Source organism: Scardinius erythrophthalmus (assembly GCF_964197995.2).
Source record: "Scardinius erythrophthalmus genome assembly, chromosome: 1".
In the NCBI taxonomy this organism is placed as follows: Eukaryota; Metazoa; Chordata; class Actinopteri; order Cypriniformes; family Leuciscidae; genus Scardinius; species Scardinius erythrophthalmus.
The window spans coordinates 41,275,604-41,290,217 of NC_138221.1; the positions used below are offsets into that span (position 1 = coordinate 41,275,604).

The following is a 14,614-nucleotide window of genomic DNA, read 5'->3' on the forward strand; positions in this document are numbered from 1 at the left end:
TCAGAATAACTACGTTTGAGCAGTTCTGCAGCTTGTTTTAATTTCTACAAATATTTCTTAAATCGACAATGGTGAAAGTGCAATTCCACTTTGTGAACACTAGGTTGTGGTGTTATACCAAATGTAACCAGGGTTTCAGTCAGTTCTACTTCATTTAAAAATGCTCGACTTTACAAATTATCAAATTTACACTCGTAATATTATAAATACAATTGTATTAATATCATTGATTTTTCACGCTGTTCTTAAAAGAATGTTTCAGATTTTATATAAATAAGCTTAATTTATATTAAATCTAAAACATCCTTTTAAGAATAGCATGAAAAATCATAATATAATTAGAAATTTGTCATGTTATTGCTACATAAAATAATTTGTGTAGAAATTTGCGCGCGCCCTAATGGACTACTAGTCTGTGGTGCGAGGCATTCCAGAGGATTAAAAACGGAAATGTTTAAATGCATTTCAAATGTTTAATTGTATTTTTTATCCGCAGTTAGTGCCAATTCATGTCAAATATAATGCAGGCGAACTAAAACAGTTGTGTCTGTGCCTTATATTTCGCTTTTGTTTAGACAAATATTCAAGTAGATAGCCAGCAGTGTAGCTACTACATCAAAACAATAGTTTGACCTAGCTTTAAACTATGAATCTCTTTTAGCTTGGGACTGTTTCCACACACATACTGCAGGCACTGCTGTTGCCACCTCACTGCACTCCTCCACAGAGTACATGTGCTCGTTTATATACTGTCTCTGCATGTGCTGTGCTTATCTTCTGCTGCAGCGGAGCAAGATGACTCAGCTCTTTGTCCAGTGTCATGTGACTGCTTCAAGGCCGCTGTGCTTATGTGGTGTTTCCCAATAAGGTTAAACCGGTGTAGTGGCAATCAAACAAAAGTGACTGAGCGGGACTCCATTATACAGGGTTCCATCCAGAGTCATTTCCAGGTCTGGATAAGTATGGAAAAATATTTGTGTTTCCGTTTCCAGACTATTGCCACTATAAAGTTTTCTAAAATATATAATTAAGAAATTTCAAGCAACCGATAAAGCAGCAAAATATCATCTAAATCAGTCTTTACTTGGACGTTTGTATACGAATACATCACTTTGAGAAAACCAATGAAAAAAAAAACTGAAAATAAGAATATTTACAGGTGACTATACCCAAAATAATGCTGTATAAACAATTTGTTAAAAATGGTCTGAAAAATCTACAGAAAGGTTTGTAAATTTGAGTCTGGAAAAGTATGGAAAGGAAAATCTTGATTATAAAAATCAATGTTTATTATACATTAAACAAATTGTCATTGCAATATTCAGAAGTGCAGCATCTCACAGGCAGAAGTCTGCATTACATTAAAAAAAGATCTGAACAAATCAAAGAAAAAAGTCACACAACATGTGCCTTCTCATTAAAAGTACAAAACCCAAATAAACAGTCTTTAAATACATGTGTGACAAATTAAGTTTACAGAACATAAGAGGTACAAAAGAGTTCAGAACATAAGAGGTACATAAGAGTTCAAGTCATTAAGTGCATTTAATGGAATTTACCGACACTCGATATGCTAGCTAGAGTATATGTATTTCTTTTTGCATTTAAATTGACTCCATTTCTTGAGTCAAGATACTCATCGAGTGTTTTATGTGTTTGGGGCCAGTTCTCACAGAACACACTCCACTGCGATTCTCCTTACGGATGTCTCTGAGCCGCATTAATTTCATCCGTTTACGCGTCTCGAGACTGTTCTTTTTCATTCTTCCGTGCCACATCTTGTTTTTTGTTTTGCGTTCCACTATGCTGCTTTTAAAGTCGACAAGACACAGAAGTTGTGATAGTGTTTTCTTCAATATTGTGATGTGTATATTCGAGTGAAACGGCTTCCTGAACAAGAAAAAATGTAGGGCGGGACTTAATTTTGTCCATCAGGAATTTATTGGATCGTTGTGATGTCATGTGAGTGACAGGTTGTCCCGCCCTCGTGCCATGCCATCAGAGAAGAGATGATTTGATCAAAGATTATCATAATTATAATACTGCAATATTCCATTAAAAATAATTTCATGATGACTATAACTAGACTGCTGCACCGCCTCATGTGGCGTTTTCAGCGTCTCATGTCAAGTTCTAAATTAACTTTTTAAAAACGCATCTCGAGAGACACCGAATCTCATGCTTTTAAACGCAAGAACAAGTTCCATGTGAACGGCCCCTTTAGTTTCCCGTTTCAAGTCGCAGAATTCTTGGACAAGGCACAGACTACAAATTACAGCGGTAACATGACATTCTTTCACCATAACTTATAAGAAACTCTTGAATGTGTTTCTAAGTAGACAGCATCTCTGAGCAGGAATTCAGAGGCCTTTGACATTTGTCAGCATAATTGATCCCTCATTCAACGTGTTCTGACTGATGATGAGTTACTCTTGAGGGAAGGTTACATCACAATCTGCATCATCTTTTATAGTGAATGTCTGGGAATAAGTGGTGCAAATCATCAAAGCTGCATTAAACAAGAGACCCAAGCACCCTGAAACACTAGACAGCTTCGTACCTCTCTCACCTTTAACTGTGAATGAGGTTTATTCAACCTAATGCAATATAAATACGCATCATGGCCCCACTGTGAGCAGCAAAACAGCCTGAGGTTTCATTTTTTAGATGTTAAAGCTGAGAACTGAGCGTTGTGATGATTTTTGGTCAATATAATTATGAAATAAATAGTCAGCTTCGCACTTAGCAGACTTTGGTAAATGACAGTTACAGAACTGAACGCTTTATAGGTTTAATTCTTACCCTGTCTAAAAGTGTGTGGAGACTGTAGTATGCGTACTACCACAGAATGAACGGAAAGGAGTCTTGTTCCCTGTTTCAATAAATAATAACGAGTAACGCATAAAATGTAAACTTGTTTCAGGGGTTATGATTGGGTGTTCAGCAGAGGTGCAATGAAAGAGTGATTAAACATTTGATTTGTGACTGTTTTACCCTGTTGGAACAGGGGTTTTGTGTATTGCAACCTTTGGGACGACATTCAAGTGGAGGATTAGGAGCATGTTTACTCTTGAGGTGAGGCAGTATTCATACTGGCCAAGGTCTGCCCTTCGCAGGACTGTTGTCTGTATCCATGTCCATTTCTACAAAGTCAGCAGTGCCGTCATCACTTCCCTGTGAGGTAGAGTCTCTGTCTGGTGTTTGCTGGTCATTTCTCCTCCTCCCAAGGCAGAATCCGGATTTGGCTGGACGGACCAGTCCAAGAAACAGAGCCCCTACTCCCATTCCAGCCGCGCAGGAGTAAAAGGCTGATCCGTAATTGTCCGTCGTGTCTACCAGAAAACCTGAAACACCAAGATTAACATAAATAGTTTAATAGAGTAACTTTGTAAACAAAAAAGACTGGTGTAGTGTTAATCCTTTTACATTAGTACAATGACCATCTCAAATTTTAATTGAGTAAACAATTTAATCAACAATAATTTGGATACCCCTTTATTTTCCATGCATGTACAAATATCTAGCTGCTTTTATATTTTAGTAAAGGGTCCCATCATATTTTCATCTACAGGGTGGGCCATTTATATGGATACACCGTAATAACATGGGAATGGTTGGTGATATTAAAGTCCTGTTTGTGGCACATTAGTATATGTGAGGGGGCAAACTCCTCAAGATGGGTGGTGACCATGGTGGCCATTTAGAAGTCGGCCATCTTGGATACAACTTTTGTTTTTTCAATAGGAAGAGGGCCATGTGACACATCAAACTTATTGGTAATGTCACAAGAAAAACAATGGTGTGCTTAGTTTCAACGTAACTTTATTCGTTCATGAGTTATTTACAAGTTTCTGACCACTTATAAAATGTGTTCAATGTGCTGCCCATTGTGTTGGATTGTCAATGCAACCCTGTTCTCCCACTCTTCACACACTGATAGCAACACCGCAGGAGAAATGCCAGCAGAGGCATCCAGTATCCGTAGTTTCAGGTGCTGCACATCTCGTATCTTCACACCATAGACAATTGCCTTCAGATGACCCAAAAGATAAAAGTCTAAGGGGGTCAGATCGGGAGACCTTGGGGGCCATTCAGTGTGTGAAGAGTGGAAGAACAGGGTTGCATTGACAATCCAACACAATGGGCAGCACATTGAACACATTTTATAAGTGGTCAGAAACTTGTAAATAACTCATGAACGAATAAAGTTACGTTGAAACCAAGCACACCATTGTTTTTCTTGTGACATTACCAATAAGTTTGATGTGTCACATGGCCCTCTTCCTATTGAAAAAACAAAAGTTGTATCCAAGATGGCCAACTTCTAAATGGCCACCATGGTCACCACCCATCTTGAGGAGTTTGCCCCCTCACATATACTAATGTGCCACAAACAGGACTTTAATATCACCAACCATTCCCATGTTATTACGGTGTATCCATATAAATGGCCCACCATGTATTTTATAAAACCCCTGTTTTCCTGTTTTGTTTGCTAGTTGACAGAAGCTGTTTTTACCTCCTAGAGGTGGACCGGCCAGTCCTGCAAAGCTCTGGATGCAGACATAGACGCCAACAGCCGATGACATCCTCTGAATGCCAATCACGTCATCTTCAGCCAGCATGGGGATGTGGCTGGAGGCCACGGTGCCCAGCAGGAAGCCATAGAAACAGGAGCAGGACATGAGCCCCCAGAACTCAGTGACAAAGGTGAAGATGACCAGCACCGGACACAGCAGCACTGTGCAAAACAGCAGAATGTAGATCTTGCGAACGGGCCTGCGATTAAGGACCCAACCCATGGACAGACGACCTAGAATCTCAGCCACGGCCATTGCCGAGAGCATGTAGGTGGCGCTGTCACGCGGCACGCCTCGGCTCACGCTCAGCTCAATGATGTAGAGCTGCGGAGCGAAGAAGCCCAGCGTGGCGAACAGGCCAAACAGTGCGTAGCAGTTGAAGCTGGCGTCCCTGAGCACGGAGAAGTCCAACAGCTTGGGCCTGGAGACCCTTGAGGTCTCAGTTAGCACTGGTGGCTCGTCTTCAACGTCTTCTCCTTCCTCTTTTTTCCTAAGTTCTTCTTTCTCTGCAGAGTCCCGCTCTGTAGATTCCAGGCCAGACAGGTTGATCTGAGAGGAGGTGACGGACTGGACCCCTGAGTCCACAGAGCCAATAGAGGTGTGTGTGAATTCGTTCTCCAGGTCATATTTGGATTCAGGTTCTTTAAGGGGGGATGTGGAACCCTCTGGTGTGGCAGGTTTGGGTTTAATGACTATTGGCTTCAGCAGAGCCCCACAGACAATGATTGAGGCCTGCATAACCCCAATCATGATCAAGCAGTAACGCCAGCCGATCTGCTCCTTCAGCGCATTCAGAGCTGCAGCATGAATTCAAATAAAGACACGTTTTTCAGCAGGTCTAAAAAACATTGGGCTTTTTGTGAAAAATAATCTCTTTTACGACTATTCAAATGTATTTGACTCCCAAATAGGCTTTTATCATGTTATGTACATGCTTGGCTAATCTGTAACATATAAAAGAAGTTTGCAAGTGCTTGTAAAAGTTGCCTGTGCCTAAATATTCATATTCTGTCATTATTTACTCAGCCTCACGTCACCCCTGTATGACTTTCTTTCTTCTGTGGAACATAGAAGATATTTTGTCCAGTATTCCAATACCCAACAGCTGAAATTTTTTTCAAAATATCTTCTTTTTGTGTTCTGCAGAAGAAAGTCATTCATATGAAAAACATGAGGGTGAGAAAATAACACAATTTCTATTGTGTGTGAACTACCCAGACGAATCTGTTGCACAACCCCGTCGATCATACCTGGAGCGAGGGCTAGCAGGGAGAAGCATTCTCCAGTGGAGGCTATGGATGTGACGAGGGAGCGGCGCTTGCTGAAGTACTGCGACAGGATGGTGACTGTAGGCAGGAAGGTAAGGCAGTAGCCCAGGCCTGTAAATAAAATGCAAAGAGGGAGATGACAGCCACTGGTCTCTTCAACACATGGGGCTCAGGTGCGCAAAGAACCAGGCCGCTCTCTTCCGTGGGACAAACTTGACAAAGGGCTGAAAGAAAACTGTATTTAAAAGAGACAAAAAAAGAGACAAGGAGAAGATCGGCAAGGTTAGGATCAACTAATAGTGGCGGGGAGGGAGTGTTTTGAATTTGGGGGAAAGCTAGCAGTGCATCTTTAGAAAAATCTGGAAAAATAAAAGGAGGTCACACTTTAGTTTAGGGTCTAAATCTCACTATTAACTATGACTTTTGCCACAATAAACTCATAATTACTGCTTATTAATAGTTAGTAAGGTAGTTGTTAACTTTAGGTATCAGGTAAGATTAAGGGATGTAGAATATGGTCATGCAGAATAAGGCATTAATATGTTCTGTACTAATAAACAGCCAACATCCTAGTTAAAAGTGAGAACTGAACCCTAAACTAAAGTGCAACCCAAAAGGATTATGTGGTCATAATTGTCAAAATTTGTTTATAGAAAACATCAGCCCTTTGGAACAATAAATGAAAGAGGGACATGTGGACTGATTGGCTAGAGTGTGAATATGTTATTTAGTAAAAATGAAATATTCAAACATCGTGGCCTGGTTTCACAGACATGGCTTACATTAAGCCAGGATTAGACCTCAGTTCAGTTAGGACATTTAAGTAAACATGCCTTGGGAAAAAAACATTGGTGATCTTGAGACAAAACAATGGCACTGACATAATTTAAGATATATCAATGCAAGTTTCTTTCAGTAAAACCAGTTAATAAAATGCAGTGTTATATTGGGGTGTTTAAAATGTGCATTGTGAGATATTTAAACAAATTACTGCTTTCTACAGCTTTCTTTAAAGAAGGAAATTTGAAACAAGACAATTTCACTTTGGGACAATGTGCTTGAATCTCATTAACGTCGATTTGTGTGTGTTACCGCATGAATGTCAACGCATGAAAACACTCCACCCAAAAAACGCTAAATAAATTCATCATGTTATATAAGGGTGTGTGTTAGTAAAGGTGTCAGGGATAACAAGTCATATACCAGACAGCACTGCTTGAATTCCATATCTGTGTCTTTGAAAAAAAGAACATCATGTTTCCTAGGGAAATATAGTAATCAAATTTATTTATATTTTTTTATTGATATTACAGAAAATACTGTTCAAATGTTTGGGGTTGGTAAGATGTATTAATGTTTTTGAAAGAAGGCTCTTATTCTCCCCAAGACTGCATTTATTTGATAAAAAAATACAGTAAAAACAATAATATTGTAAAATATTATCACACCTTACAATAACTGTTTTCTATTTAAATATGTTTGCTAATTTAATTCATTCCTGTGATGGCAAAGCTGAATTTTCAGCAGCCATTACTCTTCAAACAAAACGAACGAAACAATTGAATTACAAATGCAATGTATGGAAAATATGTCTCTTCTTTAAAATAAGAAATTAAAACACAATCAGTTTTCACAATGTCATGCCACGCCACCCTGAGGAAAAAAACAATTCACACCGCATTGGCAATAAAATAACGCAATGCAAAATTTCTTAAAATACTGAATAAATTCATCTTCATTTACTTTACATATTTTGTTATGGAACAATTAGGGTCCCAAAATATGTATCGCACATATAAACTCACACAGCATGTGAATTTACCTGCAACGACTCCCATGGTGATGTACATCTCAGTTATGGTTTTGGTGAAGGCCGTTGTAATTGTGCCCAGGCTAATCAGGAACCCACCGAGCATGACGACAGGCCGATAGCCAAAGCGGTTGCTCATCACTGTGGAAAGAGGAGCTGTGGGAAAGATGGTGCCAATTACAAACATGTGTGAGAAACTTTGAGAAACAACACAGTGGATCGATGCACTTCCTTAAATTACCCATTTATGGTGGTGTCATTTTTACAGCAAGGGCATAAGACAGTAACACTAGCAGCCGCAGGCTTTGCTTTGGTTCACTCTCAGACTGCTTCTGTTTGAACAAGAATGATCTTTTGAAGCCCTTTCAGCAGGAAAAAATGTGAATCTGTCCACTGAGTCATGAAATGGTGGCGCTGCTTTGTCACTGGGCAAAGTGAGTGAATCTCTAGTCAGCCATCACAACAGTCGGCATTTCTTTCACAGCACAGTTCAGCTCGCTCTCGGCACAAATGCCAAGATGAAAAGATTTGCTTGGAAGTCAGGATCTGTTTGACAGGTTCACACTGAAAGACCACAATATCTGATATGTTTTAAAGGAACAGTTCACCTAATTAAAAGTGTCATCATTTACTCACCAATATGTCGCTTTAAACCTGTTTGACTTTATTAATTCTTTGGAATATAAAAGAAGATATTTTGAAGAATGTTGGTAACCAAACAGTTTTGGAGTCCACTGACATCCATGGTGGGACAAAAAAAAACATTGAGACATTTCTCAAAATATCTTCTTTTAGAATGAAAGGGTGAGTAAATTATTACAGAATTTTCATTTTTGAGTGAACTATCCCTTTAAGGCATGGGAGAAATACAAGGGAATGGCAGATCTGATGACACAGCTTGTTTCTTAATTTCAGTTTGTACCCACCTCTTTTGAGATATGCCTGGTATTTTTATAATGACCTATTTCCCCTTCAACTTCCCTAAACTAAAACTGAGTTGTGTGGTCGCTGTAGAATAAAACCTGCATTGATGATGAAACAAACAATGTGAAACTAAAAAATAGTACACAATGGCTTCTACTGATGTCTCAGAAGTGTTCACCAGAAAACAATCTTCTTGTATTATCATAGATTAAGGTATTTTTCACTTGTAAAGCTTAGCCTACCATTTGTGCAAACACCATTTGTATTGTGAAAACAAACACTGTGAGGTACAACCAGCGCTATCGTACTGTATCTTTAAATGTCTTGACTGAATTACCTGTGAAGGCCATGACAAAGACACAGATGGAGACGACCCAAGACACTCTGCTGTTGGTTTCATTAAAGTCTCTCATGAGGTCCTGGAGGAAAATCCCAAAAATCTTGATGATGCCGTAAGTGAAAACCTCCACGAAGAAGAAGGTCACAGCCACCATCCAGCCCCAGCCTCCATCTGGCACCTCAGTGTACACATTAGGACTTGTGCAGCCCTTCAGGGCTGACATCAATCCTGTCATGATGGACACTGACGTTTCTATAAATGTAAGCAGAGTGACAGTACAGAGAGTTTTAGATAGGATGTATTTCCACACCGGCTCTGATGGTGTCCCCATGTCAACTTAACAGCGGGCTTTGTTTGCAAGCTTGTCTTTAATCTGCCTTGTCAGCTGGATTATTTTATCTTTCAAGGTGCTATAAATCCATATGCATAAAATCCTTGTTATGTAACCACTGTTGGGATATTATAGGAAAAAGGGAGTGCCAGAGTCAAGCAACACTTACACTTTCATAAATATTTTTAGGCTATATTGCGAATAATCGCATCTAACAAAAGTTTGTATATACAATATATAATATATAATATATACATATATATATATACAGTAGTCAACATTTGAAGTGGATCAAAACCTTTCATCAAAGTTTTGAACAAATCCCCGTTCTTGCCTTAGGACAACTTTGATGAACTTTTTTGATCCACTTCAAGTGTTGACTACTGTATGTATGTATGTATGTGTATATATATATATATATATGATGAAGTCTATTTGATTTTATATATATATATAATAGCGCTATAACTCCAATGCGCTATTATTGGATATGATCGGTTAGGGTGAATCCGGCCAATTTTTGAGAAGCTGCGCTGGCTGAGTCAACCGTCTGCTCTCGAATCTCTCGCGCGGTACTTTGATGCCATACGTCACAGTGACGTGGCGTCGGCGCTGTATCCAGTCAGACAAAATTTCTAACCGGCATGCACTGCTTCAAGACAGCTGCCGATCGGTCTGCGCAGCGCTGCATGAAGTCAAGTGGTGCTCACTGCAGAGCCAAATGACATACAGCTCCACCTCTCTGGACTTCAAACTAGTGGAGCGATAGAGTTATGGGTATGGATAGAGTTATGGGTATGGATAGAGTTATGGGTATGGTTAGGGTGTGGTTGGAACTTCTAGCTCCATCCATTATGCCCAAATTACATCCAGGGGGATCTGGACTTCATGCTTCACCCATGGCTCTGCAGTGTGTAGCCTCTCCATGAAGTCGAATAAGCCTATCGATGGCGTTAATGGGAAGGCTAATGAAAAAGTAAGCAACTTACTCAGTTATATATCTTATTTATATATATATATATATATATACTTATATATCACTGCTTTATATCAAAATCAAACTTGAAACCATGATGAATGTGTTTTTTTTTTTTTTTTTTTTTTTTTTTTTTTTGAGCAATCAGTTTGGGGAAATGAAAGGTACATCTTCGTGTCTGTGACCTTGTGAACAAGCTTGATGACTGCTAAAAATAAGCTGACTATTAAAAAAAAAAAAGCTTAACTTCAGTTCACAAATAATATAACGTTATATTGTATAAAATTGTTACTGGCTTTAGTGATTATTTTGGAATAAATGCAAAAATGCATAATAACATTAATTTGGTGACATTTTTACTTTTTAAAATGGTTTTAATAAATAGAACATTACATAGTTAGTGTAAAATACAAAACAGAATTGTATTTAGTCTCTCTTTTTTATGTAAAGTTTATTTAACCAGGAAAATTAAGTGTAACAGGGACATACATTTACATTTGATATATATATATATCTCTGACATAGGCATTTTTCATTTAATTAAGTCAATAAATGACCTAGCTTACTAACGTAAAATAGTACATCATGTGACGCAATAAGTAACTTTATCATGCAATAAAGGCATCTGTCCTTAGACGCGCTAGAAAAAAAATGGCATTCAAATGCTAACTGTCACTTTGGGTATAAATCGTTTTAACTTACCGAGACGTTGAAGAAACTGCGGAAAACTCGGGATGTTGAAAGAAAACAAAAAAACCAACAGCTCTAGCTGGCTTCTTTGTAAAAGTGTTAACCAGAGATCATCGTTTCTGCCCTGAGCATCCGCAGTCACTCATGTGGAGAGCGCGAGTCGTTAGTAAGTCACAACCGAGTGACATATATGTAACTATATCGTTTCCTAGTTTATGTTCGACTACATTAACAACTTATAAATACTGCTATTATACTAGATCAAGTGTTATCTGCCAGCTCTCTGTCTCTGTTTCCTCTCACTGAAGCTTGGCAGATTTTATACCGGCTGAAGCCGGTATTCGAGCTCGTGCACGACGGCTACTGCGACTGCACTACTGGATCGTGAACGCGCATTGGACTTGGTGAACTGACTGGATGGGCTCAAATTATCATAGGCAAATTATCTCTGCTATCTGTTTAAATAGAGAAACAAATCCTTACAAGACCTGGAGCTCATATGTCTGAGGAGTCGATATATCACAGCACTGAATTAAATCATTTGTTATTTTACCGCAACATCACTAGCCTTCTGTAAAATGAAAGTTAGATGGAAATACAAGTATTTCAAAATGAGTTTTAGTTAATAATATAAATCATCTTATGAACAGCATTTTGAATAATCAAGACTGTGTGAGGAATTTGAGGATCATAACAGGACTGAGCGTGACCGTAGTGATCTAAATCAGAGACAGTTTGTCTAAATGCACGAGCATGCGCATGCCGGTGAGAGCTGAGGGGAGGCAATTCGCGTGCACGTGAAAGCATGATAGGAGCCGGCCGGGTAAAACAGGTTTGTTCCAGTTCTTCTGTGTCCAGCATGAGCTTACTCAGTCATTAAAGATTGCATTATCAGCGTGCGTTTTAATGGCACCATGTAAATACGGACGGAAATTTCAATATTTGTTAAACACCTTTCAAGGAGATCCCTTAAAACTCCGACATTTTGGTTATTTTTTACATTGCCGGCTGTGACGTCACATGCACATCCTCTTTTTTTTTTTTTTTTTTTTTTTTTTTTTTTTCACATGCACATCCTCCTTCTTTTCACAGACACCCGGGTGACGTGCATCTAGGAAACTTGTAGCGGTAATAATGCAACCCTTGATGAATGCATGGATTTTTTACAGTCTATGATGAATACGCATGAATAAACATGAATACACAACTATAACACAAAGCCGTCGTCACATTTAAAACCGGCTTTGCTGTTGCGATATACTGATAACTTCTTTTAGGATTGCTTTAATAAAGTACGTAGTTTGTGAGATGATGGGTTCATGGATGCTGGCTTAATAATAGGCTACATAAAATATTCTATAGGCCTAGTGGGGTACAAACGTCTGAGACCACCAATTTTATATACATATTTTTGATTTTATAAGCACAACAGTTATTAAAAAGTAAAAAGATGATAATAAAATAAAAATCTTTTTATGTCCCCTTTTTTGCTTCAACTCAACAAATTTGTCTAAAACCTGACGATCATGAGGTCTCCAGCATGATTTGAGATCACCCAAAAAGCATCTTGAGCTTCAATATAAGGAACATCTGACAAATCTCACATGTATGTTGAGGCAAAATTGGCATATTTGACTAGACCTAGTGCATAATCTGAAATATTTTTTATTTTTTTAAATCCTGACATTTCTATCTTATTTTCAATAAAATTTCTAAAAAGTTAAACTAAATCTAAATCTAAATAATTTCTCTAGGCATTTATGCATTTATCTTTCCAGGCGGCCTTACAGAGGCCTGTCATTGAGAGATAAGTAACCAACTGACTTTGTTACCTAAGAATGACTTGCGTCATTCCCTTTAGTAATTAGGTGTTGAAAGCTTGTGTTGTGTTCAACACACAAAACAGAGGCATGTGTATCAGTTTTTTTAACTGCTGCAGCTGATATGGTGAGGAATATAGGAATCCATCACTTTTGGATAACTCCAAATCGTGTTTTTCTAATTTACTGTTATTTTGTTTGTATTTCTTTATTATTTTATTAATGTTTTTTAGATTGTTTTTCACAGAAGCCTTAGTAATAATTAACATCATAAGATGTTGTTACACAGTAGATTTAACCATAACAAGAGTTCATATGATCATTAAATGCTGACTTACAATGTCTAGTTAAATTATACACTGTACGTCAGACTTTAACAAACAAGATTACAGGACAACACTCTGTCCTCACAATGAATAGCTGACCATCATTTTAGCTTTAATACAATGTAAGGGTGAAAGAAGCACTGAGTTGCATCTAAATATTCGTCGTTAATGAGTAACGATATTTACTTAAAGTGTCCTTGTGAAAAAAAATAAAAGTTGCTGTTTATGTGTTATAATTATAATTTCGGTAACTTAATATCCGGTATGTGTGTGTCTATGCCAAACCCTGCATCGAAGCAGAAGACGAAATAATGTTCAGTACCCTGGACAGCTCATTTATCACACACTTCAGGCCCATTTTTTTAAATTCAAATCTTCTATGCAAATAATTGTTGTTTGGAATGCTCAAAAACTCGGGAATGTGTTCATTTCAGGGCTTTTAGGTAAATACTTTAAGAGTTTATCATCAATACCATTCTGAGAATCTGCATTTTTATCTTCTCGGAGGCATCAAAAGGTTCCAGATAGTCAAAGCACTTGTCATATTGGTGAATTTATGTTTGTTGCTGTCCTTTCCCCCTTCCAGATGTGCGTTGCTTCAATCATTTTTAATCAAATTTGCATTTGTTAATATATTTGATTACTGACTGTAGGCTTTATTTGACTCTATAGCCCAACGATGTAATATATGACGAGTTCAGATGCAAAAGCCTCTAAGTGCCATCTGAAATTTTCTTCTAGAATGATAATTTTTATCAAGCTTGTATATTTAAGTTCAGTAATTTCACTTAAATGACAATTAATTGGTAATTTGCATTGCCATTTAAGTGAATTTACTGAACTTAAATATACAAGCTTGATTAAAATGATCATTCTAGAAGAAAATTTCAGGTGGCACTTAGAGGCTTTTGCATCTGAACTCTTCATATGCACATATTCACAGCTGGGAAAGTTAAAAAGAAGCAAAAACAATGTCACTAAAGCATGTTCATTGTAGTGCTTTAGGTGTATGTACAAAGTGTAATTTATGGATTTATTCTAAATGAGCCATTTTTAGAATCTGTTTTAACTTAATTGAGGCAGAAATGTTCTAACAGCACAATTCATTTCTGTTTGATGGCATATTCTTTGTTTTACACTGTAAGATATTATAAGAGGACCTTTTAAGTTATAACAGTCAGAACACTGCTCAGTATCACTTTACAAGAAGTATTAACAAATTCCATTTGTTAACATTAGTTAACATGAGCTAACAATGAACAATACTTCTATAGAATTTATTAATCTTAGTTAATGTTAATTTCAACATTTATTAAAATCAAAAGTTGTATCTATGAATATTATGTAAGGCCCCTGATCTAACATGAATTAAAAATGCTAAAACTAACATTAATACATGTACGTAATACAATCTGAACAGCTCAGTTAGTTAATGCTAATGCATTAACCTATGTTAACTATGGGACCTTATTGTCAAGTGTTACCCTGCTCAGCTGCGCATGTGTAGATCATATCATTTCAGACTGCGTACAAAGTACATTTACATAAA

The 14,614-nt window shown here is 37.6% G+C and overlaps 1 protein-coding gene across 1 annotated transcript; it reads right to left on the reverse strand.

Moving 5' to 3' along the window:
- Positions 1–1,269: 1,269 nt before the first annotated feature.
- Positions 1,270–11,286, reverse strand: slc16a6b (solute carrier family 16 member 6b). The gene is made up of 6 exons (XM_081378172.1): positions 10,932–11,286; positions 8,920–9,174; positions 7,671–7,814; positions 5,831–5,959; positions 4,520–5,377; positions 1,270–3,344 (listed from the first exon to the last, which is right to left on the reverse strand). Exons 2-6 carry the CDS (start codon positions 9,155–9,157, stop codon positions 3,088–3,090), a joined length of 1,626 nt encoding a protein of 541 aa, XP_081234298.1. The 5' UTR covers positions 9,158–9,174; positions 10,932–11,286; the 3' UTR covers positions 1,270–3,087.
- Between the last annotated feature and the right edge of the window lie 3,328 nt (positions 11,287–14,614).

Bases quoted from the DNA above. Each gene is read 5' to 3' on its own strand.
- slc16a6b (XM_081378172.1), bottom strand. From the start codon at position 9,157: ATGACAGGATTGATGTCAGCCCTGAAGGGCTGCACAAGTCCTAATGTG. The intron at 7,815-8,919 runs GTAATTCAGTCA...TCTTTCCCACAG, and splicing joins CTTTGTCATGGCCTTCACAG to CTCCTCTTTCCACAGTGATG. The intron at 5,378-5,830 runs GTATGATCGACG...TTCATGCTGCAG, and splicing joins CCTGCTAGCCCTCGCTCCAG to CTCTGAATGCGCTGAAGGAG.